Source organism: Arachis hypogaea, chromosome 12, assembly GCF_003086295.3.
Source record: "Arachis hypogaea cultivar Tifrunner chromosome 12, arahy.Tifrunner.gnm2.J5K5, whole genome shotgun sequence".
Lineage (NCBI taxonomy): Eukaryota > Viridiplantae > Streptophyta > Magnoliopsida > Fabales > Fabaceae > Arachis > Arachis hypogaea.
In genome coordinates this window covers 5,082,279-5,106,445 of record NC_092047.1, presented here as the reverse complement: position 1 = coordinate 5,106,445, position 24,167 = coordinate 5,082,279, and the positions used below count along the sequence as shown (strand labels likewise).

The window sequence follows — 24,167 nt, the reverse complement described above, 5'->3', positions numbered from 1 at the left end:
TTTGGTTCAAAGGAAACACTTTGGTTTTCAAAAACTTCATTAAAAGTAATCGGAAGATCAATTTGTCTGACAAGAATAACTATAAAAAAATTTATTAGGACCAGAGTGTTTGATTCAAAATTTGTGGAGAACCAAGTAAAATATATACATTGTTCTATCTGTTATATGTCTAAAGTAGAAGAAACGAATAAATCACTCTCTTTACTACCACGTCACAAAACTTGATACCTTCTATCTACCAATATTGTACTACCACGTCACAAAACTTGATACCTTCTATCTATCAATATGCAACAATAACTAACAATAACTAATAAAGGCTACGAGTTCAGAGGCATACAAATCACTACAAATTAGTGAGGACTAAGAAGGAATATATTCACACATCAACAAACAAAATTACGAGGATAATATATTCACAAAAATAGTTTTGGGCTTCTATAACATTTACAAACAAAATTCCAATATCCAATTTAAAAAAGAAAATGAAAAGTTAATTCCTAAAGCTTGTTTAGATTATGTCTGTGGTCATGTTACTGTGGTCTCCTGGGAGCTCATTTCCTCCAATGCTAATATTACTGCCTCTAAGGTTGGCCACAAGATTTTCATCCTTAATCATGACAGGGCCAGCCTCGGAGAGAAGGTCCAAGCATGGTGGTTGACATCCCGCTGGAAACTCGTGTTGAGCCCCACAATGCCCTGAAAGAAATCGTACAGCCTTACAATACCCTGTAATAAATTCTTCAGTGACATCAACAGGTGCAAATTCATTATGGCAGGTTATCAAATTAGACCCAAGATACTTAGGTATCAAGGATTTGACAGGACGAGTCTCAGCTAAAGGCCCCAATGCCGACAGTTCAAAAGCTTTCCGGTAAAGCAGAGAAACCTACATCATCCCAATCAAACAATTTAACAAATCAAGATTGACAAAAATCAAATGTGCTAAGAAAAGATCAACTGAAAAGGTAGATGACGATTCATACAGGACATCCAACAGAATCTGATACAAAACGAGGTTGAGGAAACCTGCATTCCAAGTCAGCAATCTGAGCGGTTATTATCTCGCGCAGCATCTGGGTGCAGCTTATTGACAAGTCAATGGTGGCAGATGCCTTCTCAGCCTCATGCGTTAGTATTAAGAACCAATATGCAGCATCTTGTAAGGCGTTTATGGCAATGCGCTGGCCTTGGAGGGTGGTGATATCGCAGGAGAGAGCAATGTGGGAGCCGAGGGCTCCCAGGTTGAAGAGAACAGAGGCCTTCTCCAAATGGATGTTGTGCTGAGAAGAGTTCTCTTGTGGGTTGAAGGCATTGTACCAAACAAAGATAGGTGGGTTGGGTGAGGTAGTCATGGGGAACAAAGGCTCAATCATGCAAAGGCATTTGAAATAGCGGATGAGGCAGTCACGGCGCATGAGTACAGGGAGGTCATCACGCAGCATTTCACTACGCAATTTGTTTACCATTTCGAAAACGCCTTCTACTCTCTTTGCCACACTCTCAGAGTAATTGACAACAAAGTAATTGCGCAAGGACTCGTAGAGGTCCAAGGGCTCACTCTTCTTCAAAGGCAATGCCAGAATATGTGACGAAGACGAAGAGGAAGACGAGAGGATTGCGTAATTTGTTGGATAAGGAGGAGGCATGTCCCATGGGTTAGCCACCAGCTTTCTACCATCGATAATCTTGAAAGGGGTGTCCTCGGAAAGGACGACGTCAAGGTACCATCCTTCTAGCTTGGGTATCCACAGGTCCAATCGCCTGCAAGTCCCTCTAACTAATTTTTCAGTGACAGATTCTGCATCATGATCAAGAATAGCACAAGATAACCTAGACGAGAATGGTGGTTCATGTGTCAGGGATTTGGGTAGGATGGATGATCGCCTCTGACGTGCCTCCTCCCGAAAGAATTTGCCCTTCTTCAGAAGATGAGTTATCCAGGTTGGGTCAAATGCGAGGACATGGTCGATTGCAGCCGAATCACCCAGTATCAGATTATACGCTCTCTCATAATGCGCAGAAACCTACATCATCATCATCATCGTATTAAAAATCTAAAATAAAAAGATAAAAATGTAAAATCAATCTTGGGGCAAGACTGACCGATTCAAACAAAAAGGCACATCGATTTTTTTCAAGAGCCGAACTGCTGTTGTTGTTTTGTTGTTGCTGTAATTTGAGCTCCAAAGCCTGAGCGTAGAAGAGGCAGTGAAGACTCTCAGCGAAGAGGGGACTCAAGTCGAGGGTGGCGGAGACCTCCTTGGCGTGAACCTCCCAAAGTTTCATGAAGAATCTGGCGGCGGCAATGAAGGCGTCCATTGCAAGGTGACGGCCAAGGGCGGTGGTGCGGTCGAAAGAGGCCCCAATCTGGCTGCATATGGCGCCAAGGTTGAAGAGAACAGCAGCCATCTCCAATTGGATGCTGTTGCGCTGGGAGGAGACCCCTCCCTCATGCTCAGAGTAGAAGGCGTCGTACCAGACAAAGACGATGGCGTCGGAGTCCGCATCGGAGTCCGCATCGGAGAAGAGTGGCTCAACCATGCAGAGGCATTTGAAGTAGTGGATGAGGCAGTCACGTTGCATGGGAAGGGAGAGGTCCCCTCGCTCCACCATGTCGCTGCGGCATTTGTTTAGGGTTTCCAGAACGCTTTCAACTTTCTCTGCATTGCTCTCTGAGTATATTCTCGTTACCAAATTGCGTAACGGCCGGTACAGCTCCACCGGATCACTCTGCTTCACGGGGACTGCCAGCACCTCTTCCGGATTCGTATTCGGGTTCAACAACCTCTGCTTCTTGTTGCTCATGGCGGCGGCGAATCAGGATAGGGTAGGATTAGGAATCAGAATAGAATAGATTAGGAATCAGAAAATGGATGGACATCGCAACTGGATTTGTAAATTCTGTACTCTCTTTCACATTCCCAGAGCAACCGCGCGAGAAACACTACTCGAATTGTAACATTCCTGCTTTGAATTGCACGTGGGACGGGTGAAACGTCTAAAATACCCTTTATAACCACCCTTAGTTTTAACTTTTATAGGAGGTGAGGTGTGTCTAACTGTCTATATTCTATAAACTTGCCAATTCAGAGCAACAGACCAATGCGTTGATTATAACTATTCTTTCAGTAATTAACCACAAAATCTTCTAGGCTATCTCCACATACCAAAACGCTTATGCAAAATCAGACTACTTATCCCACTATTCAATTAAACCATATCTTCAAAATTTTTGTTAATCCAATTTTTATAAGTAAATTATTATTTTGATCCCTAAAGATTCTATTTTTGCCAAAATAAGCATTGAAAGAAAAAAAATGATATTTTGAAGTGGTTCAAAAACAAAGGTGTTTTTCCAATATCTTTCTATCTTTCGAAAAAAAAAAATATCGGCCGGCTTATATCTACTTAACAAGAGTGTTTCTTCGTCCTTTTCCGTCTTTCTAATTGTCCACAACAAACTATTTCCCCGTGTTTAACAAAACGGCCCTAAAGACGCACCATCGATTGGGTAATCATTTTCTGTAGATTCTTTTATTATTTTACTTTTCAGCTTTGGTCCAAATTTTGAAACAGTTCCATGGTCCAATAATGTTTAGGTTGACCTTTTACTTAGTTGCTTATATGGATCTTGTCAGGCCCAAAAAGAAAACGTGTTTGTATCTGAGTTTTATTACTTTGACGTTGATCAAGACCAAAAATGAAGCTTTGAAGTTGACCAAAAACAAAAGACCAGGTAATCAGGTATCACTCTTGAGTTCTACTGAGTTGAGAGTTTGAGTCTTTCAGACCATAAATGTTAACGAGTCATAAATAATGAGCCAAGAGAATTATGCAGCTCATATTTTTAATAGTAAGAAACTTATGCATAATTAATTTTAGTTAAAAACCTATATGCTACAAAGAAAATAGTTGGCCTATTTGTTCTATATTCTTAAATTTAAGAATGAGAAGACAGAAGAAATTAAAATTTGTAGAAATCACAATCATCTCAGTCTTATACAAATAGAAAAATATTTAAAGAGTTACTTGACGGAGAGAATTATGTATCTCATAGCTTCAATAGTCAGAAAATTATGCATAACAAATTTTGGTTAAAAAATTAAGTGTAAGTTTATTTGTCATTTACCCTTAAATCTAAGAATGAGAAGATGAAAGAAATTAAAATTTGTAGATGTCACAATCAACTCAATGTTTATATCGAACAAAAAATAGAAAGAAAAAATGGGCAAGAGTTAAGACATCAATCCGAAATCGAAGAATTGCTTACCGGGAAACATGATTCCTAAGCTTGACAATAACATGCATGGCCGAGATTGAAAAGGAGAAAAAAAAAATCTACATAGGAAGACAAAGAAGCAAGTATGGAAGATTGAAGTAATGAATGCTAGAAAGAAGCAACAAAGAACTCAAGGACACATAGGAGCATACCATAGACTCACCAAGCAATAAATTCAAGAAACACAGGGAACACAAAAAATGTTACAAATGTTGGTAGTAGGTTCTAAGGAAGACAAAGCACACAGAGGTAACTCACTTCATCACATATCTAAAATTTCTTCAACCACCTTGTGGCTCTACCCATTAAAAAGAAAATGGCACTGAAGAAAATTTATTCGTGGTCCATTTGGAAAATGGCTTTACCTTAACATACCCAATTGTTGAGTCCGTTTCTGCTTTGCTTTCCTCATAATCAGGCTCCGGATCAGTAAAATCATCTTCTATATGGATTTTCTCCTTGTTGTAGCCCTCCCCTTCAGCATTTCTTTCACCCCAGTCCTCTGTGTTTTCTCTTCTTCGTCATCATCTCACAAAAATTCAAATTCAAATTCAAATGTAAGTTTAATATTTTCTATCCAACCACAAAATTGATTATTCTACAAATAAAATAATAATAATAAAAAGATTGTGCTACTGCTGCAAGACATGCATCAACAAAGTAAAAATAATCTTGTCCTCATGTTTGAATCCCAGCTACAATAGATGATCACCTTTGAGAAGATATTTTGTGCTTTACAGAGCTTAGTAACTGCATGTTTGTTTGTTTGATCAATTCTAACAATTCAACCACCGCAAAGAGCAAAAAGGGCAGAGAGCAAAATTCATTCTTGAGTAACATGAAAGGCATTAGCATATACTTTATTTTGTTTATAGACTATCTTCAATGCTTTCATAGATCATACAGAAGCCTATTAGGAAAGCATTCAGCTTTAATCATCAGAAGAATATGGTGACCAAGACATAGCCCAAACGCAGGTCATAACCAAATGATGGGAAGTGCAAATCAAAAGATACTCTTGATGTTATGATGTTCCCAAAAAAAAAAAAGAGAGAAGATAACACAAGTAGGCAAGCTAGCATTTAAGATATCCAAATGCTATAGCTACCCCAGCATGGCCCAACTAAATAGTTACAAATGGCCATATATACATATAAATTGTTAAAATAAGTAATCATTGCAACATATTCTAGAATCAGATCAAGGAAATAAAGAAAATATATATTTCTTTCACTCTTGAATGAGAGACAACGGAAGCAATAAATCAATAAGGTTAATACAATTGTTGATACTGGCAGAGTTTTGCTTTACAAAATACAATGGGAAAGACTAAGTGGGGAATCCCAAAAAGTAGAAGAAATTATGTGCATCCACACACAATAAGATTGGATTTTATACATATAAAAAGAACTGACAAGAAAATTATTTAATATCAGAGAAGAAATTCCTTTCTTTTTTGTTTTTTTACTTTGAATTTGGGACTACCCTTTCTCCTATAAACAGATATCATTAGAAAAGAAATTACTCTACCAGATGACAACAAACAAATTTAATCATGACTAGTTTACCAACAATACAAAATGAGCAGTGACCCTTCAACCTTGTTAGGTAAGAAAACCGCAATGAACAGTGCAGAACTCATCAATGGATCTAGTAGCAGCACATCATGAAAATTGTGTAGATACAAACAATAAATTTTGAAGGATTTGAATAACAATAGAAGCAATAGTTTTGAACCAGAGTGATTAATTAATCTCAATTCTCAAACAAGAAAAGAACACGAGGAAATTTGTTATAATAAAGAATAAAACGACACAAAGATGTACTCTCTTCCACATTCCAAGCAAAGGAAATACCTAATCTATTATTTTCCAAAGGGAAAAATAGAAAATAAATTAGAGAAAGAGTGAGAGACTATTCCTTGTCACTGTTCTCAGTAATTTCACAACTGTTTTATTTCCAAGATCATTCACAATGATACTAGAAAGAAAATGAAAGCTTTCATGGCCAACCAGATGGAAATGCTTGCATATTTAGGAAAGAGTAATCAACCAAATTTTGGTTCAAAGGAAACACTTTAGTCTTCAAAAACTTTATTAAAAGTAATGGGAAGATCAATTTGTCTGACAATAATATTTGTAAAAAATTTTGAAATAATAAAAATTTATTAGGACAAAAATATTTGATTCAAAATTTGTGGAGAACCAAGCAAAATATATACATTGTTCTCTCTGTTATATCTCTAAAACAAAAGAAAACAATATGATACCTTCTATCTGCCAATATACAACAATAACTAATAAAGGCTACAAGATCAGAGGCATACAAATCACTACAAATTAATGAGAAATAAGAAGGAATATATTCAGTATTCACACGTCAACAAACAAATATTCACACATCATCAAACAAAATTATGAGGATAATATATTCACAAATTTAGTTCTAGGCTTCTAGCATCAACAAACAAAATTCCAATATCCAATTTAAAAATGAAAATAAACAGGTAATTCCTAAAGCTTGTTCAGTTTTGGTCTATGGCCATGTTACTGTGGTCTCCTGGGAGCTCATCTCCTCCAATGCGAATGTCACTGCCACTAAGGTTGGCCACAAGATTTTCATCCTTAATCATGACAGGGCCAGCCTTGGAGAGAAGGTCCAAGCATGGTGGTTGACATCCCACTGGAATACGATACCCTGTAAGAAATTGTGCAGCCTTACAATACCCTATAAGAAATTGTTCAGTGACATCACTAGGAGCAAATTCAATAAAGCAGGTTCTCATAATCGACAGAAGATGTTGAGCTATCAAGGATTGAACACGAGTCTCAGCTAAAGGCCCCAATGTCGACATGTCAAAAGCTTTCCGATAAAGCACAAAAACCTACATTATCCCAATCAAACAATTCAAGAAATCAAGATTGACAAAAATAAAATGCGCTAAGAAAAGATCAACCGAAAAGGTAGATGACGATTCATACAGGACATCCAGCAGAAACTGATGCATAACGGGGATGAGGAAAATTGCATTCCAAGTCAGCAACCTGCGCGCTTATTATCTCGTGCAGCATCTGGGTGCAGCTTATTGACAAGTCAATGGTGGCAGATGCCTTCTCAGCCTCATGCGTTAGTATTAAGAACCAATATGAAGCATCATGTAAGGCGTCTATGGCAATGCGCTGGCCTTGGATGGTGGTGAGATCGCAGGAGAGAGCAATGTGGGAGCCGAGGGCTCCCAGGTTGAAGAGAACAGAGGCCTTCTCCAAATGGATGTTGTGCTGAGAAGAGTTCTCTTGTGGGTTGAAGGCATTGTACCAAACAAAGATAGGTGGGTTGGGTGAGGTAGTCATGGGGAACAAAGGCTCAATCATGCAAAGGCATTTGAAATAGCGGATGAGGCAGTCACGGCGCAAGGGTAGAGAGAGGTCATCACGCAGCATTTCACTACGCAATTTGTTTAGCAATTCGAGAAGGCCTTCTACACTCTTTGCCACACTCTCAGAGTATTTGAGGACAAAGTAATTGCGCAAGGACTCATAGAGGTCCAACGGCTCACTCTTCTTCAAAGGCAATGCCAGAATATGTGATGAAGACGAAGACGAAGACGAGGGGATTGCAAAATTCGTTGGATAAGGAGGAGGCATGTCCCATGGGTTAGCTACCAGCTTTCCACCATCCATAATCTTGAAAGGGCTGTCCTCGGAAAGGACGAGGTCAAGGTATACTCCTTCTAGCTTGGGCATCCACTGGTCCACACGCCAGCAAATCGCTCTAACTAATTTTTCATTGACAGATTCTGCATCATGATCAAGAGCACAGATAGATGAGAATGATCTAAGTGGCTGGGATATGGGTTGGACGGATGATAGCCTCTGACGTGCCTCCACTTGAAAGAATTCCTTCTTCTGATGAAGATGAGTTATCCAGGTTTGGTCAAATTTGTGGACATGCTCGGTTGCAACCGAATCACCTACTATCAGATCATACGCTCTCTGATAATGCTCAGAAGCCTACATCATCATCATCATCATCATCATCATAATATTGAAAATCTAAAATAAAAAAAATAAAATAAAATGTAAAATCAGTCTAGGGGCAAAACTGACCGATTGAAACGAAACGGCACATCTATATTTTTCGAAAGCCGAACTGCTGTTGTCTTTGAGTTGTTGCTGTGATTTGAGCTCCAAAGCCTGAGCGGAGAAGAGGCAGTGAAGACTCTCGGCGAAGAGGAGAGTCAAGTCGAGGGTGGCGGAGACGTCCTTGACGAGATCCTTCCAGAGTTTCAAGAAGAATATGGCGGCGGCATTGAAGGCGTCCATTGCAAGGTGACGGCCAAGGGCCGTGGTGCGGTCGGAAGAGGCCCCAATCTGGCTGCATACGGCGCCAATGTTGAAGACAACAGCAGCCATCTCCAATTGGATGCTGTTGTGCTGCGAGCTGACTCCATTATTATGCTCAGAGTAGAAGGCGTCGTACCAGACAAAGTTGATAAGTTCGGAATCGGCGTCGGAGGAGATAGCGATGAAGAGTGGCTCAACCATGCAGAGGCATTTGAAGTAGTGGATGAGGCAGTCACGTTGCATGGGAAGGGAGAGGTCCCCCCGCTCCACCATGTCGCTGCGGCATTTGTTTAGGGTTTCCAGAACGCTTTCAACTTTCTCTGCATCGCTCTCTGAGTATTTTCTCGCTACCAACTCGCGTAACGGTCGGTACAGCTCCACCGGATCAGTCTTCTTCACTGGGATTGCCAGCACCCTTTCCGGATTCGGATTCGGATTCGGGTTCGAGTTCGGGTTCAACAACCTCTGATTATTGTTGCTCATTAGGAATCAGAAAACGGATGAAAATGGGAATTGGATTTGTAAATTCTGCAGACTTGAGGGGAATCAGGCAAGTGGCAACTGCGCGAGAAAGACGACTCCAATTGTAACTGAACTTGATTGCCTTGAATTGCACGTGGGACAGGCGAAACGTCTAAAATACCCTTTATAACCGTCATCAATAATCAGAGCAATAGACCAATAAAATACCCTTTTTCGTCTTTCTAAGTTGTCCAACAACAACTTATTTCTGTCTGTTTAATAGAACGGGCCTAAAGACGCACCGTTGATTGGATAATCATTCTTTTAGATTATTTTCTTATGTTATTTTTCAGCTTTGGTCCTCATTTTTTTTTTGGTAATAGCTTTGGTCTAAATTTTAAAAAGAGTAGCATGGTCCAATAATGCTTAGGTGGACCTTTCATAATAGTTTCTTACATGGATCTTGTCAGGCCCAAAAAGAACATTTGTTTGTATCTGAGTTTATTAATTTGACGTTGACCAAGACCAAAAATGAAGCTTTGAAGTTGACTAAAAAAAAGGGTATCGCTCTTGAGTTCTCCTGAGTTCAGAGTTTCAGTTCAGACCACAAATGTTCACATGAAACTTGAAAGCCATAATTTATTTTACTTTTCTCTTTATTTTCAGAATTTTTTAAGTAATTACGTATTAACGAAAATAAAAGAAAAATAAAGAAAAAATGAGAACATTTTATTATTAATATAATTCTGAAAATCAGACTGAATTAACTGGTTTAATTCAGTTAACAGATTAGTTTATTTTAAGTTAAAAGATTAGTTTATTTTAAGGTATAAATCGTTTAGCAATAAATCAGTCAAAAACCAAAAAAACAATTAATCGATTGAACCGGTATGATTTTTTAGCGGTTAATCTAATTAAAATAATAAATTACACACAATTTTTAAAAAATATAATTTTATACATAAATATATCATTTCATTATATTCGATTTAATCCTAGTTATATTTTTATTTACTTTTTGAATCTCTAACTCTACTAATTTAATAACGGATTCGATTTTCAAACCTTTACTCATATTCATCCAAAAAGGTTATTTATAACCAAAAGGCAAAAAATATGAATCAAATTAAATAACTTATTCTATCTAATGATCAAGTCATTCTATCTATTCACCAAGTCATTTATACATATAATGGGATACTTATTCGGATTGAATTAATTAATTTCTTTATAATAAAATTTGAATATCGATGCTAAACCCTAAAAAGAATGAAATAAATATGAACATGATTACATTGAAGATTGATTCTCAAATCCACTTGATAACCACCTAATGAGAAATCTATGAAGTACGGACACTTCGTTGAGTTGCCGTATCCGCGTGTCGGACACATTTCGGACGCGATACTCGTCCGACACGTGTGTCTGCCGTGTTCAATCGTATCTTAATAAAAAATAAAAAAAAATTTTCCAGACACACTTGGACACACCTAAATACCATCACGTGTCTGCGTGTCCAGCCTTATTTTTAACTTATATTGTTGAAATGAATTTAGAAATAATATATATTATTATTTATTAAAACAAAAAATATTTTAGATACTTTTATATAATTAAAAAAAGACATAAAAAATAGTTAAAAAATTATTTTATATTTTAACAGCAATAAAATATCAAAAATTTATTATAATTTATCTAAAAAATACTTTATATTCTATATATATGCTGTGTTCACGTATCTTGTAAGATTTTCAAATTCGTGTGTCTGCGTATTCTGTGTTGTATTGTGTCCCGTGTCCGTGTCAGTGTCCGTACATTATAGTGAGAAACAATTTCATTTTCAATATGTAATCAGCCAAAAAGATGTTACACATGCATATATAATTAGCATAAGAATTGCTTGATAACTAACGCCCAATCAACTAATTAGCAGTCAACTTGTTATTAATTAGTAATTCTGATTTTTAAATTATCATTAATTAGTAATTATTTAAATTTTATTTTTTTAAAAATATAAAATCAATTAATATTAATTATAATTGTTTAAAGTTAGTCGATTAAGAATTATTTATCTATATTTTTTTTTAGCGTAATAAGCTTATTATTACTATTACTACGCAGTGATCAATTGTGAATGAGAGACTACTGACTTTAATTTGTTCATACTAGCTATCAAACAAAATTGATATAGGTATAAGCGTATACGTATACGTTCCAACTTATACATGGAATAATATTTGTTTATTTTCGGGTAGCCTAGTACGAATAGAAAGAAGAATTCAAATAATGACATAATCTATTATTTTTATAGTGGAATTTATTAGAAAAGATTTTTTTTTTTACCGAAAATAGAGAATTTCGAAGTCACAACCTATAATAAACGCTAGTAGTATAATCTAGCATGTATATATATGTTACGAATTCAAAAGTCAATATAAGAGAAAATTTCATTCTCTTTTTTTGAGAGATGCTAAATGACATTTTCATTCTCTCTATTTGTAAAATGTACATTTTCTTTTTCTATAACTTTTAAAAAATCGTTTTTTTAATTTATTTTAAAAAAAAATTTATTAACTAATGTTAATTTTATCAATTTTTTAAAAAAATTAAATTATTTTTTTTACAAAAATACTTTTTAAAAAAAATTTATTTTTTTATTATTAAATTTTGTTTACTAAAATACTCTTTAATAATTTTTTTTATTGACTAAATTGTATTTTTACCAAAATATTTTTAAAAAATAATAATTAAATTTTTTTCTAAAGATTATTTTTCGATATCAATATATATATTAATTATTATACATATTAAGAGTGGCAAAATTTTTTTATTTAATGTTAAAATAATATATATTAATATCTAAAAATTAATAATAAAATATAAAAATAATTGTTAAGAAAAATTTTGGTAAAATTACAATTTAATAATTAAAAAATTATTGAAGGGTATCTTAAAAAAATAATTTAATTATTAAATTTTTTTAAAAATATTTTGGTAAAAATACGATTTAATCAATAAAAAAATTTTATTAAAGGATGTTTTGGTAAGCAAAATTTAATGAAAAAAAAATAAAATTTTTCGCTAAAGGGTATTTTTGTAAAAAATAATTTTTTTGAAAAATAGATAAAGTTAACATTAGTTAACACAAAAATTTAAAGTAGATTAAAGAGGAGGTTTTTTAAAAGTTATAAAGGGAGAAAATGTACATTTTACAAATAAAAATGAGGAGAGTGTCATTTTAACATCTCTAAAAAAAAAAGAGTGGAATTTTCCCTAAATATAAAAAGGTTCTTATTATATTGGTAATATAATATGCTATACACATACATATAGTTGCATATTATTTTAGAGTAATGTCTCGAATTGATTCTTAACAAACATAAAAATTTAATAAATTGATCTCTTTTTTTTAGAATATTAAACAAAATTATTCGTCAATATATAATAAGCACGTGAAAAATATTAGATATATAACTCTTTATATATATTCCTATTTAACGTATTAAATTTTTGAAATAAGTAATTTTATGATATATTATCAAAATTTTTATAATAAAAAAAATTTATAATTTGATTTTTGTTACTTCCAAAAGAAAAAAATTGAGCATTATTAGAAGAAGAGAGAGAGAGAGAATAATTTATGCGAAATTCATGTTTCAATTCAAAAGAAATTTTTGCGTATAGAGAAATGTGTTAGAAATATAATTTTTGTGTCATCTACTAATAAATATCTTATAATTTTTTTTTATAAATAGTAAAAAAAAAAAAAATTCACCAAATCATAAGGTTGGCAACTCACCCACAACTACTATATATGTGTGTCTGGCAGCTCTATTACCATGCTTTTTTATTGTGTATCTACGGTCTTTATTAAACCATTACATTTTGGGCTGCTGTTGAATCCTAATTAATCCTAATTAATCAATATTTGTGTTGAAGCAGCCTAATTAATGTATCTTCAACCTAATTAACTAAAACTGTACTTGCTCTCCTAAAATAATAATTTTTCTCCACATTCTTTCAAAATAAACTTTGTAATGTACGGAGTAGCTTTCAAAATTAAAATCACAACTGCCAAATAAAAAACAACAATGCTAGGAATCAAGAGGGTATCAGCTAAAAACCAGCCAAATGCCTCTAGGTGAATCCAAAACTTCTACGTAAATGGTGTTTATGTTAGACATTAGGATGTTTCTTCTACCAAGTATCAATGTTTCTTTTTCATACTAAATGGATGTTCTTTTATATATTTTATAACTTTTTTTATATACTAAGAATCGGGATTGTTGGAAGTTCCGTGATCTCCGCCCTATTTCTCTAACGTATCATTCAGAATTTTAATTTGGGGTGAGAAGCAATTAATATCAAATATTATAAATTAAAAACAAATAAAATTAATTAAATATAATTATAAATTAGTTAAGTTGTTTACTTTTTAGCTGATCACCTCTAGGTTCCATATACTTTTTCAATAAAAAATAATGAAAAAAACCGCATCCCCCTCCCCAATAATATTAGGATCGTAGCAGCCATGCATATTTATATTCTTAATAATCATGGGCTGCTATACTTACTATGTCTATACATTTATATATATTGAATATTGCTACATAGGAACCTTGAAACAAAAGGCAGATGGACTAAACAAAATATATAATTAATTAAAACAGTGACCAATATATATAAAAATTGTTAGATATTAAGATTATTTATGTGTTCTTATCAAATTATTGTTTAAGTATTTATAAAATATGATTCATTACATAATACGTAAAAGAGTAGTTTTTGTTAATAGTGTTTGAGAGACATTAGAGCGTCAGTTGAGTACATAATAATATTAGATATATGAGTATGTTAGTATAGATATTACATATATAAAATTATTAAAGAGATATAAATATTTATGTATTTTTTTATTAATTTAAGTTTTATTAGAAAAAGTAATTTCATAGCATAGTATCAGTTTCTGTAATAAAAAAAATCTATAATTAAATCCTTGATAAATTCTAATAAAAAAATAGTATAAGATAAATAAAAAATTATAAAAAAGATTATTTTGTAAAGGAGCATATTATCTATCCTCTTAATTTTCTAAGAGAAGATTTTATTACATAAATTATAAATATTAAATTAAATTTTTAGATAATTATCTTCCTAATATTATCAAATTTCTATAAGCAAAGAATCTAGATTTCTTTGTCCACGTTTGAAATCTAAAACAGGTTCTTATTTACTAAAAAGTTGATTTTGGTATTAATTATTTAGTGATATTTTATTTGTTTTGAGAAATACTGATATTTTTAATTTATTTAAGAAATTTTTTTTATCTATATCCTTCTATGGAAATTTCAAAGTAGGAACGACTCTCGTCATTACAACAATATAGACTATTTTTTAGGATTATATGTGTAAAAAAAAAATTAAAATTCGTTAAAAAAATAAATTTTGACATTATTTTAACTATTAAAATATGTTAATAAAAGTTTGTCAAAAATAGTATTTTTAACATATAAGTAATTATAAAAAAAACTTATATCTTATTTTGATAAATATTGGCCGTCAAAAATAATTTGTTAGAAAAAATTGAGAATATATTTTTTGTGATATTTCTTGACCGTCAAAAATACTATTGTTTTGACACTTATTGATCATAAAAAATTCTCAACAAAAATTTTCAACAAAGAATGAGATGAGATCTTAAAACTGAAGAATAAACTGAGATTTTGTAGATGAAGAATGAGTAGTATGATCATAAACTGAGAGCAATGTGATACCAAAATTGACGGAGTTCAACGAAGAAGAGGAATAGTGGAGTAAGTTGAAAACAAATAATGAGTATCAAAATTAAAGAGTCATTTTCTACAGTCAAATTATTCATCAAGAAAATATAAAAAAATTGACATTTATGATATTTGTCAAAAATATATATTAATTTTTATACTTAACTATGGCTGTTAGAAAAAACGTATTAAAATAATTCTCTTTTCTTGTAGTGCATTTTCCAAATTTATAGCTATATGACATAACAATTTCCCAGTGTATTTTATATAAGAAATGTTATTTTATTTGCGTTGTTTTTTTTTTTTGTATTTTTTATATTTTCTTTTTATAATATAAAGATAACTTTTTACTTTTTTTATTATTTATCAATAACTTTTAAATTTTAATACTAAAAATAAAAATATACAAAAATACTCCACATAATATCTTTTCGTATTTAAATCTCTTATTATTTTTAGTGTAATGAAGTACCTATCAAGTCAATTCGAGAAATACTAAAGACACACAATAATATCCTAAACAATGTTAGTGACTAGTATGTTGCCGGTCAATGTAAATTATCAAAAGCAAACATTAATGACTGCCACAACATAATGTTGATAGTTTTTTTATTCAAATAAAATTTTCAAATTCATACGTACCTTAAAACAAAGATAAGGTCTAATATTATTTGGACCAAATGAATGAAAATATATAAGAAACCTACTTTGGCGGTTTACATGCATAATTAACCCAAAACAATAACTTTGAAGCTTACAAGAAAGTTCAGTTCAATTCCAACTATTAATTAACGAATGACGTTGCATGTACAAACATTTTTTATCCATATCTAATTAAATTGGTGGTGTAAAATTTAACCAAAAAAACAAAACACATATACATCACCATTTTTCTTTTTTTGTGTTTTTTAGGGTATATAAATTTTTGTTAGAAAATACATATACTTATTGATATAATATATAAATTTTCGAAATATAACACAAAAAATTTTATAAGTAACATAAATTTATCGATATAATATACAAATTTTTGTATATAGAACACGAATTTTGTTGTCATATATTTTATTAGTTAGGTGAGTCAATATTTTAAACATATAGTTATATATTAAAATTTGTGTTATGCACTAAAATTTATGTGTTGTGTATCAAAATTTTATGTACTCTAGTTTTCTGAATATTTGTAGAAAAAGGGGAAGATGAAGATGAAACGAGGACCACAATGACGATAATAATAAAAAAAATGAGGAGGGAAAAAGAGAAGATGAAATTAAACAAGACGACAATGGTGACGGCACTAACGACGACAACAATGTTAAAAAAAGCGCGTAAAAGAAGAAGAAGATGACGACAACGACAATAATAAAAAAAGAGAAAGAGAAAGAGAAAATGCTCGCCTACATACAAAAAAGAAGAAGCACGTGAGAATTTGATTAAAAATTTAATTTAAAAATATTTAAACATCTAGTATTTTTATTAAGAAAAAGTTTAAGGGACTAACACTTTTATTAAAATTTAGTCAGTATTTAACTAGTCAGAAAAGAATGTATAATTTTACATCATTAGATATAATTTTACTCTATTAAAAATACTAATAATAACTAAGTAATAACTATAAATCACAAAATATACTGACCTCCTAACACTATAAATTATATATACTTACACTTCTTTATATTTATAAAAACTACAAACATCTCTGTATTATTTTTCCAACTGTATTTTTAAACAATATACTTAAATTTTTGTATTAATATAAACTAATATATACGTTGGTCATGTGTGTATTAATACTTTTTATTGTTGTTTGCTGTATATTCAATCGAAATGAATAAAATACCCTTTATATGTATATAAAAAAAAAAAAACTGTGATTATTCTTCTATCTGTACACGTCTTCGAGAAATTGCGAAATTAAAAATGGCCTTTTATTACAATGTACTTTTAACGTCATTTCAATTCAATGACCCAATAAAAAAAGATGACTATATACTATGAAAATTCTTAGATTCATTAACTCTAGTACCATACATTTTAAATTATTAAGAAAAATATCTAAGAACGGAAGAATATTTGGTTCATAAGCATATTTGAAAAACTTTAATTCTTGATCTTGATATAATTCTTCATCATTATCTTAATTTGTTATTCATGATGTTAATGGATAACTTTTTGATATTTCTCAATCAAAATTCATTAAATATATTTTTATTAGACTGTATAATAACACTTATTATAAAAATTTAAACTGGTAGAAAAAAATAACATAAATTATTATATTTTTCTAATATTCTATCAAGTAAGAATTTTTTTTAAATTTGTTTTATTTTTTGGTATAAAGTTTTTTTTGCTTTTATTTATTTTATGTTATTTTTTTTATTTTTAGAGTTTATTAAAGATTGAATTCTAAATCTTTTATAGATAAAGTTCTGATACTATATTATGATATTACTTATTTTAAAAATTTAAATTAATAAAAAAAACAAAATAAATAGTTATATCTCTAATAAATTAATAACAATTTTTTAATAGATAAATTTAATTAAGTAACTTTAATATATTATTGGGACCAAAATCTTGAAATTTTGTTTATGCTTGGTTATCGATTCTTATTAAACATTAAGAATCTAGGTAAAATAAAATAGTATATTTAGTTTTATTTTTATTAAGATTTAAATTAATAAATAATCTTGATTTATTTTTTTATTATATAAACTAATAATGAGATTATTATACATAAAATTAAATACAAAATATATAATTAAATTTATTTAAACATATGTATTTAGTCCATAAAATAGACAAAAACAACAAAATAAAATAAAATAAAATTTCATAACATTTACTAGTCAAATAAAAACATGATTTCTGTAATTATTATTAACTAGTTAGTGTAATCTATCTTTATTTTAATGGGAATGGATCTTTTTTAGTGGAAAAAAATTGAATAGTGTATAGTGTTTGATCTTATCATTTATTGTTCTATCTCTTATTAATTTTTGATCCTATTTATAGAATTAAAAGTGAGAGATCATATTTTATTCTCTACAATTAAAAAAAATGGAGAGAACCCATTTCCATGCTAAATTATATTAGTTGTGGAGTGAAGTGTGTGTATATATATTTTCCAAATGAAGCCATTTGGGAAAATTAATTGCTTATTGCCTTATGTGGAATCTAGGTTTGAATTTAGAAGTTTTGAGATACATATAGTTGTCCAAACAAAGCCATGTGTAAGGTTAATTGGTAATTGCCTTATCTTTTGGAATTGCTAAAATAAGTTATAGAATTTAGAAATTCCATGTGTCGGACAAATTAATTAAAATTAAAGACTAGATAACATGAATGATTATTTTTAGATTTGATTGATTTGATTGTTCTCTTATCTTTTATATGAAATAATGATTCCATAATTAATAGCACAATATGACAGATGAAATGTATTGCATTTTTGTCACGAAAATTTTCATCATACATAAAGAAAAAATATATATTTTTTGTCAACTATGTGACCACATAACATATTCAAAAGTCACGAGTTTGATTAGCGGTGAATAATAGTAGCACGTGATATCAACATGTGCATAATATTAATGTTATCATAAATACGTTGGGTTTGACAAAAACATGCACATGCATAAAATTAAATAGGTTTTTATTATTGTTAGAAACAAGAGACTGAGAGAGTAATCTGAAAAGTGTATTATTGAATTGTGATCAAAGGTACAATATACAAGGGGTATTTATAGGTGCTAAATGAATCAAAGTAATAAAGACATAGAATCCTATAATTAATGTACATATATACTATATAAATATAGACGATACTAATTGATCTAAATTGATTCTAATAATTCTCTAACATCCCCCCTCAAACTCAAGTGGGAGCTAAGGATACCAACTTGAGTTTGGATAACAAAGTCCGGAAACGAGTCGGGTGATGAGCTTTCGTGAAAATATCAGCAGTCTGATCTAGTATTCCAACAGCAATGAGACGAACAGCATCAATAAGGATACATTGTCGAACAAAGTGACAATCAATCTCAATGTGTTTGGTGCGTTCATGAAACACATCATTATGGGCGATCTGAATAGCACTGCGGTTATCACAAAAAACATCAGTAGGGGACGACTGAGGAGCACCCAAATCTTCGAGAAGCCAACGAACCGAGATAACTTCAGCAGTGGTGTCAGCGAGGGTACGGTACTCAGCTTCTGTGCTTGAGCGAGAAGTGAACGTTTGCTTCTTAGCACGCCAAGAAATGAGAGCGTCGCCAAGAAACAAACAGTAACCAGTAGTAGAACGACGATCAGTGGGATCACCAGCCCAATCAGCATCGGAGTAAGCCTGAAGAGACAAAGAGGAATGGGCAGAAAAATAAAGGCCATGGAATAGAGTGCCTTTGATGTAGCGAAGAATACGTAGAACTGCCGCATAGTGAGTAGTACGAGGAGATGACAAGAACTGGCTAAGTACATGAACCGGATAGGCGATGTCTGGTCGGGTGACAGTCAAGTAGACGAGACCGCCAACTAACTGTCGATAGAGAGTCGGATTATCCAAAACAGTGCCATCCATAGGGGTAAATCGAACATTAGGCTCAAGAGGAGTAGACTCAGTGCGACTATCTGTAATCCCAGCGCGAGTAAGAAGATCTGAAGCATACTTAGCCTGAGAGAGATAGATGCCATCATCGGTGGAGATGACCTCGAGACCAAGAAAATAGCTGAGAGAACCAAGATCTTTCATCTCAAAGGTACGGTGAAGTGAGGCCTTGAGATCAGAGATACCCTCAACATCATCCACAGTAATGATCATGTCATCAACATACAAAAGTAGAAGAACAACTCCACGTTCGCTTTTACGAATGAAGAGCGCATTCTCATGAGGGCTAGAAGTAAAACCAAGATTGCATATGGTAGTGCTGAACTTGTCAAACCATTCACGAGGAGCTTGCTTAAGTCCATAAAGTGTCTTGCAAAGGAGACAAACCTTATTAGAAGGACAAGGATATCCCGGAGGTGGTTTCATATAGACTTTCTTTTTCAAATCCCCATTAAGAAATGCATTCTTCACATCCATCTGACTGAGCGACCATTTTTTAACCGCGGCAATGGCAAGAAGAGCTCTAACAGACGTAAGACGAGCGACAGGGGCAAAAGTCTCTTCATAATCAATACCATACTCTTGCGTACAACCTTGAGCAACCAAGCGGGCCTTATAACGGTCAATAGAGCCATCAGAGCGAGTCTTGATCTTGTATACCCATCTACTGCCCACAACTTCCTGATCAGAAGGAGGATCAACCAGATCCCAAGTGTGTGCTTTTTCAAGTGCCTGTAATTCTTCTTGCATTACTTGTTGCCAATTTGGATTTGAGGAGGCTTCTCTGAATGTCTTAGGTTCATGTTGATGAAGAATAGTAGAAAAGCAATGGTAATCAAGAAGATGAGGAGGTGGATTCCTTACCCTAGAAGAACGAGCGGGAGGAGGAGGCATGACGGTAGGAGCAGGATCATCGTCCGGTTTGGAATCATCGGGAGATGGGGAAGGCGGAAGAACATCAGGCTGTGGAGGGTCACTCGAGATAGAATCTGTAGAATCATCACTAGGAAAAAGATCAACATTGGGGTTAGTAAACAAAGGTGACTGAGTAGTAGGAATCGACTCAAAGGATGAGAATCGAGAAAACATGTGGTGCTCCCAGAAGACAACATGACGAGATATATGAATACGTTTAGAGAGAGGATCCCAACAACGATAACCCTTGTGTTCAGTGCCATAACCAAGAAAACAACACATACGAGCCCGAGGTTCAAGTTTACTATGTTCATGAGGCTGAAGAAGAACAAAACATACACAACCGAAAACTCGAAGAGAACTATAATTTGGGGAGGTATGATAAAGACGCTCAAAGGGAGTAACATTACCAAGAACAGAAGAAGGGAGTCTATTGATAACATGAACAGCAGTAAGAATAGCTTCACCCCAAGTACGCTCAGGACACAAAGAAGAAAGGATCATTGCACGGATAGAGTCAAGAATGTGACGGTGTTTGCGTTCAGCTCTACCATTTTGTTGAGATGTACCAGGACAAGAAAACTCAGACAAAGTACCCTGTTCTGCAAGAAAGGCTAAGAGTTTAGAATCACGGTATTCCATAGCATTATCACGTCGAAAAACCTTAATGACCTTGGAAAATTGAGTTTTAATCATAGTAGCAAAGTTGATATAGATATGAGGTAACTCATGGCGATTAGTCATCAAATAAACCCAAGTAAAACGGGAATAATCATCAATGAAAACGACAAAGTATCGAGCTCCGCCCATAGAGGGAGTGGGAGCTGGGCCTCAAACATCAGAGTGAATGAGATCAAAAGGAGAGCAAGCAAGAGATGAATTATTATGAAAAGATAAAGCAGGTTGTTTGGCAGTTTGACAAGAAATGAAATCAAAAGATTCATTTGGAACCTGACCTAAAACACCCTGAGAGACAAGAGGACGCAGTTTTCCTAGGGAGGTGTGGGCAAGACGTTGATGCCATAAGTGGAGGGTAGAGGGAGAAGAAGCAGCACAGAGATTTGGTACAGGAGGAATATGAAGATTCTCGAGTTCAAACAACCTTCCGACCTTACATCCAGTCCCGATGATTTGTCCCGTCTGAGGATCCTGTACACGACAACCAGAAACAGAAAAAGTGACTTCAAAACCCAGATCAACAAGTTGACCAACAGAAATAAGATTGAAATTTAATTTGGGAATATAATAAGTATCAGGAAGATGAATAGTTGACTGGGATACATAACCCTTGTGTGTTGCGTGCAAGAGGGAGCCATTTGCAGTATTGACAGAATGTCCATTTGTAGTGGTAGACATGGACGAGAAAATATTACGCAACGGAGACATGTTGTAACAACCGCCCTTCTAGAAACAAAATTTAAATTTCAAAGTTTGAAAATCGGTTAGGAGATAAGATTAGAATTTTGAAATTTTGGATAGGAACCTAGTAACCGCCCTCAGTTTGAAATTTAAAATATCCCAACCACCCCATCCCCAGACGTATATAAATAGGGGAGCACCCATAGGTAGAAAATCACTCCTCTCAATATCAATCCTCTCCCTTCTCTCTCTACAAAGAAATAATATTCTGTGTGCACACACAAGAGGCAGGCTCGAAGAAGCGTTAGGAAAAAGAGTAGGGAATTATGCCTTTCTTACTTATGTTGGCATGTAGTATGTTTTACTTTGTTTTCTTCCATCCATGCATGGCTATCACCTTTCATGTATTTTATGGCATGAATTATTCTTTGCATCTACATTGAGCATGATTATCTATTTCGTCAATTATACCCTCTTGAAATCCATTAATATGTATCCCATATCTTTTCTATGTGTATTTACATGACCCTTTAATTATTACTCCTTTTATGTTGAGAGTACATGCCCCTTTATAACGTTTTATTAAATTATTTAACATTCCCTAATTTTACTATGTGCCCTTATATGACCTTTGATACCGTTACCTTATTATTATTCCTTTTATGTTGAGAGTACATGCCCCTTTATAACAGTTTATTAAATTATTTAACATTTCCTAATTTTACTATGTGCCCTTACATGACCTTTGATACCGTTACATTATTATTATTCCTTTTATGTTGAGAATATATGCCCCTTTATAACGTTTTATTAAATTATTTAACATTTCCTAATTTTACTATGTGCCCTTACATGACCTTTGATACCGTTACATTATTATTATTCCTTTAATATTGAGAGTACATGCTCCTTTTTATATCTTGTTCAAGGAACCCCATTTTATTATATGCAACTAAATGACCCCTTAGATCATTATTGCTCCTTTATTTTAAAGATCAAGGGTACATACCTTTTTATAAATATCTAATCCAAGTATTTCAAATATTCACTTTCTTACTATATGCACTTAGATTATACTTTTTACATTATATCATTAATATCTTCTTAGGATCAAGAGTACGTGTTTTCTTATAATTATTTTATTCAGCTAATTAATATCCTATTTTTTTATAATGTACATTTATTTTATACTCCTCTAGGGACGAGAGTACCTACTTTCTTATAAAATCTTATTCAAACATGCTTACTTTATCATGATATATGCCTCTCCTCTCTGTATATGCCTAAATAACCGTACTTGTTAAAGAACTGAGGGAATGATCCTTCGGTAAGGGAAGGTGACCCCCAAAGACAAGATATCGATATGATCCTTCGGTAAGGGAAGGTGATCGATCGAGATGATCCTTCGGTAAGGGAAGGTGATCGAAAAACGTTTGGGATAAGAACCTTCGGTAAGGGAAGGGGACTATCCCATCAATTTTATATAATAAGATATCTTTTTATATGACTCTCTTCTTGTGTATGTCTAAATAACCTTGATTGTAAATTAAACTGAGGGAATGATCCTTCGGTAAGGGAAGGTGACCCCCAAAGACAAGATATCGATATGATCCTTCGGTAAGGGAAGGTGATCGATCGAGATGATCCTTCGGTAAGGGAAGGTGATCGCCAAAACGTTTGGGATAAGAACCTTCGGTAAGGGAAGGGGACTCCCACTTATACCGGTTTGAGCTCAATACCTTCCATATAAGTTATAAATTAAGAAAGAAAGAAGGCACGAATGAAAGCTTAAGTTCCATGTTTTCCTTAGATTTAATTATGATTATGTTGATGATTATCCTTCTATTTTCCTATATGTTTTCCCTTTCTTCTACACACATGTTTTACAAAAAAGAAGATGCATATTACATGCCATGTTATACACGCTTGTTTTTAAAATCCCGCACGTGGGCTGGAGATGGATATGGAGGTGTTGCATAGCACTCCTACTGAGACACTAGGTTCTCACTCCCTTTCTTTTCCCATACTGTCTCCAGAGGAACATGGCACAGCGGATAGAGACGACGCAGTGCCCCCCGAGGGTAGCTTCTGAGTATGACCCCTCAAAGCACGCGTGGGTAGTTGCGACCACTACTACCGTGCTTCAGACTATCTACTTAGGTCGAGATCCCGTGGAAGAAGAACCCCAGCTGCCCGTCATAACTTTCCTAGACAGGAATGCTTCAACATCTCGAAAGCAGTCACCTAAGGTGGTACACCTCGAGTCCGACTCCGAAGCCGAGGAAGAGGGGCCCGATGACCCTGGCCAGAAGGAAGACACCATGGAGGAGGATCCAGAGGAGGAGTTGAACCCTTATGGAAGTCCAAAGGTGGAATACGTACCCTATTCCCCCACTTCGGCACCCCGTCGAGTTTTGGTC

General features: G+C 33.3%; 3 protein-coding genes across 4 annotated transcripts; all 3 read right to left on the bottom strand.

The window, feature by feature from the left end:
* Positions 1 to 327: 327 nt before the first annotated feature.
* LOC112726524 (uncharacterized) lies at positions 328 to 2,959 on the bottom strand. Its single transcript, XM_025775939.3, has 3 exons — positions 2,107 to 2,959; positions 987 to 2,027; positions 328 to 889 (listed from the first exon to the last, which is right to left on the bottom strand). Exons 1-3 carry the CDS (start codon positions 2,806 to 2,808, stop codon positions 512 to 514), a joined length of 2,121 nt encoding a protein of 706 aa, XP_025631724.1. The 5' UTR covers positions 2,809 to 2,959; the 3' UTR covers positions 328 to 511.
* A 3,642-nt stretch (positions 2,960 to 6,601) lies between these two features.
* On the bottom strand, positions 6,602 to 9,202 carry LOC112729548 (uncharacterized). Of its 2 annotated transcripts, none has more exons than XM_025779722.3 (3): positions 8,389 to 9,202; positions 7,264 to 8,292; positions 6,602 to 7,166 (listed from the first exon to the last, which is right to left on the bottom strand). In XM_025779722.3, exons 1-3 carry the CDS (start codon positions 9,106 to 9,108, stop codon positions 6,807 to 6,809), a joined length of 2,109 nt encoding a protein of 702 aa, XP_025635507.1. In that variant the 5' UTR covers positions 9,109 to 9,202; the 3' UTR covers positions 6,602 to 6,806. The 2 variants fall into 2 exon arrangements, with proteins under 2 accessions (XP_025635507.1, XP_029146346.1); XM_029290513.2 differs by having other exon boundaries at positions 7,327 to 8,292.
* Positions 9,108 to 19,950, bottom strand: LOC140176582 (uncharacterized mitochondrial protein AtMg00810-like). The gene is made up of 2 exons (XM_072208107.1): positions 18,853 to 19,950; positions 9,108 to 9,269 (listed from the first exon to the last, which is right to left on the bottom strand). Exons 1-2 carry the CDS (start codon positions 19,948 to 19,950, stop codon positions 9,108 to 9,110), a joined length of 1,260 nt encoding a protein of 419 aa, XP_072064208.1.
* Between the last annotated feature and the right edge of the window lie 4,217 nt (positions 19,951 to 24,167).

What these genes read in the sequence shown, in the direction of transcription:
- LOC112729548 (XM_025779722.3), bottom strand. Translation starts at nt 9,108, where the DNA reads ATGAGCAACAATAATCAGAGGTTGTTGAACCCGAACTCGAACCCGAAT. An exon ending in GTGCCGTTTCGTTTCAATCG is followed by an intron (nt 8,293 to 8,388) that starts GTCAGTTTTGCC and finishes ATGATGATGTAG; the next exon opens with GCTTCTGAGCATTATCAGAG. An exon ending in CAGTTTCTGCTGGATGTCCT is followed by an intron (nt 7,167 to 7,263) that starts GTATGAATCGTC and finishes GGGATAATGTAG; the next exon opens with GTTTTTGTGCTTTATCGGAA.
- LOC112726524 (XM_025775939.3), bottom strand. Translation starts at nt 2,808, where the DNA reads ATGAGCAACAAGAAGCAGAGGTTGTTGAACCCGAATACGAATCCGGAA. An exon ending in GTGCCTTTTTGTTTGAATCG is followed by an intron (nt 2,028 to 2,106) that starts GTCAGTCTTGCC and finishes ATGATGATGTAG; the next exon opens with GTTTCTGCGCATTATGAGAG. An exon ending in CAGATTCTGTTGGATGTCCT is followed by an intron (nt 890 to 986) that starts GTATGAATCGTC and finishes GGGATGATGTAG; the next exon opens with GTTTCTCTGCTTTACCGGAA.
- LOC140176582 (XM_072208107.1), bottom strand. Translation starts at nt 19,950, where the DNA reads ATGGATGTGAAGAATGCATTTCTTAATGGGGATTTGAAAAAGAAAGTC. An exon ending in ATGCTGTTCGTCTCATTGCT is followed by an intron (nt 9,270 to 18,852) that starts GTTGGAATACTA and finishes ACGGTTATAAAG; the next exon opens with GGTATTTTAGACGTTTCGCC.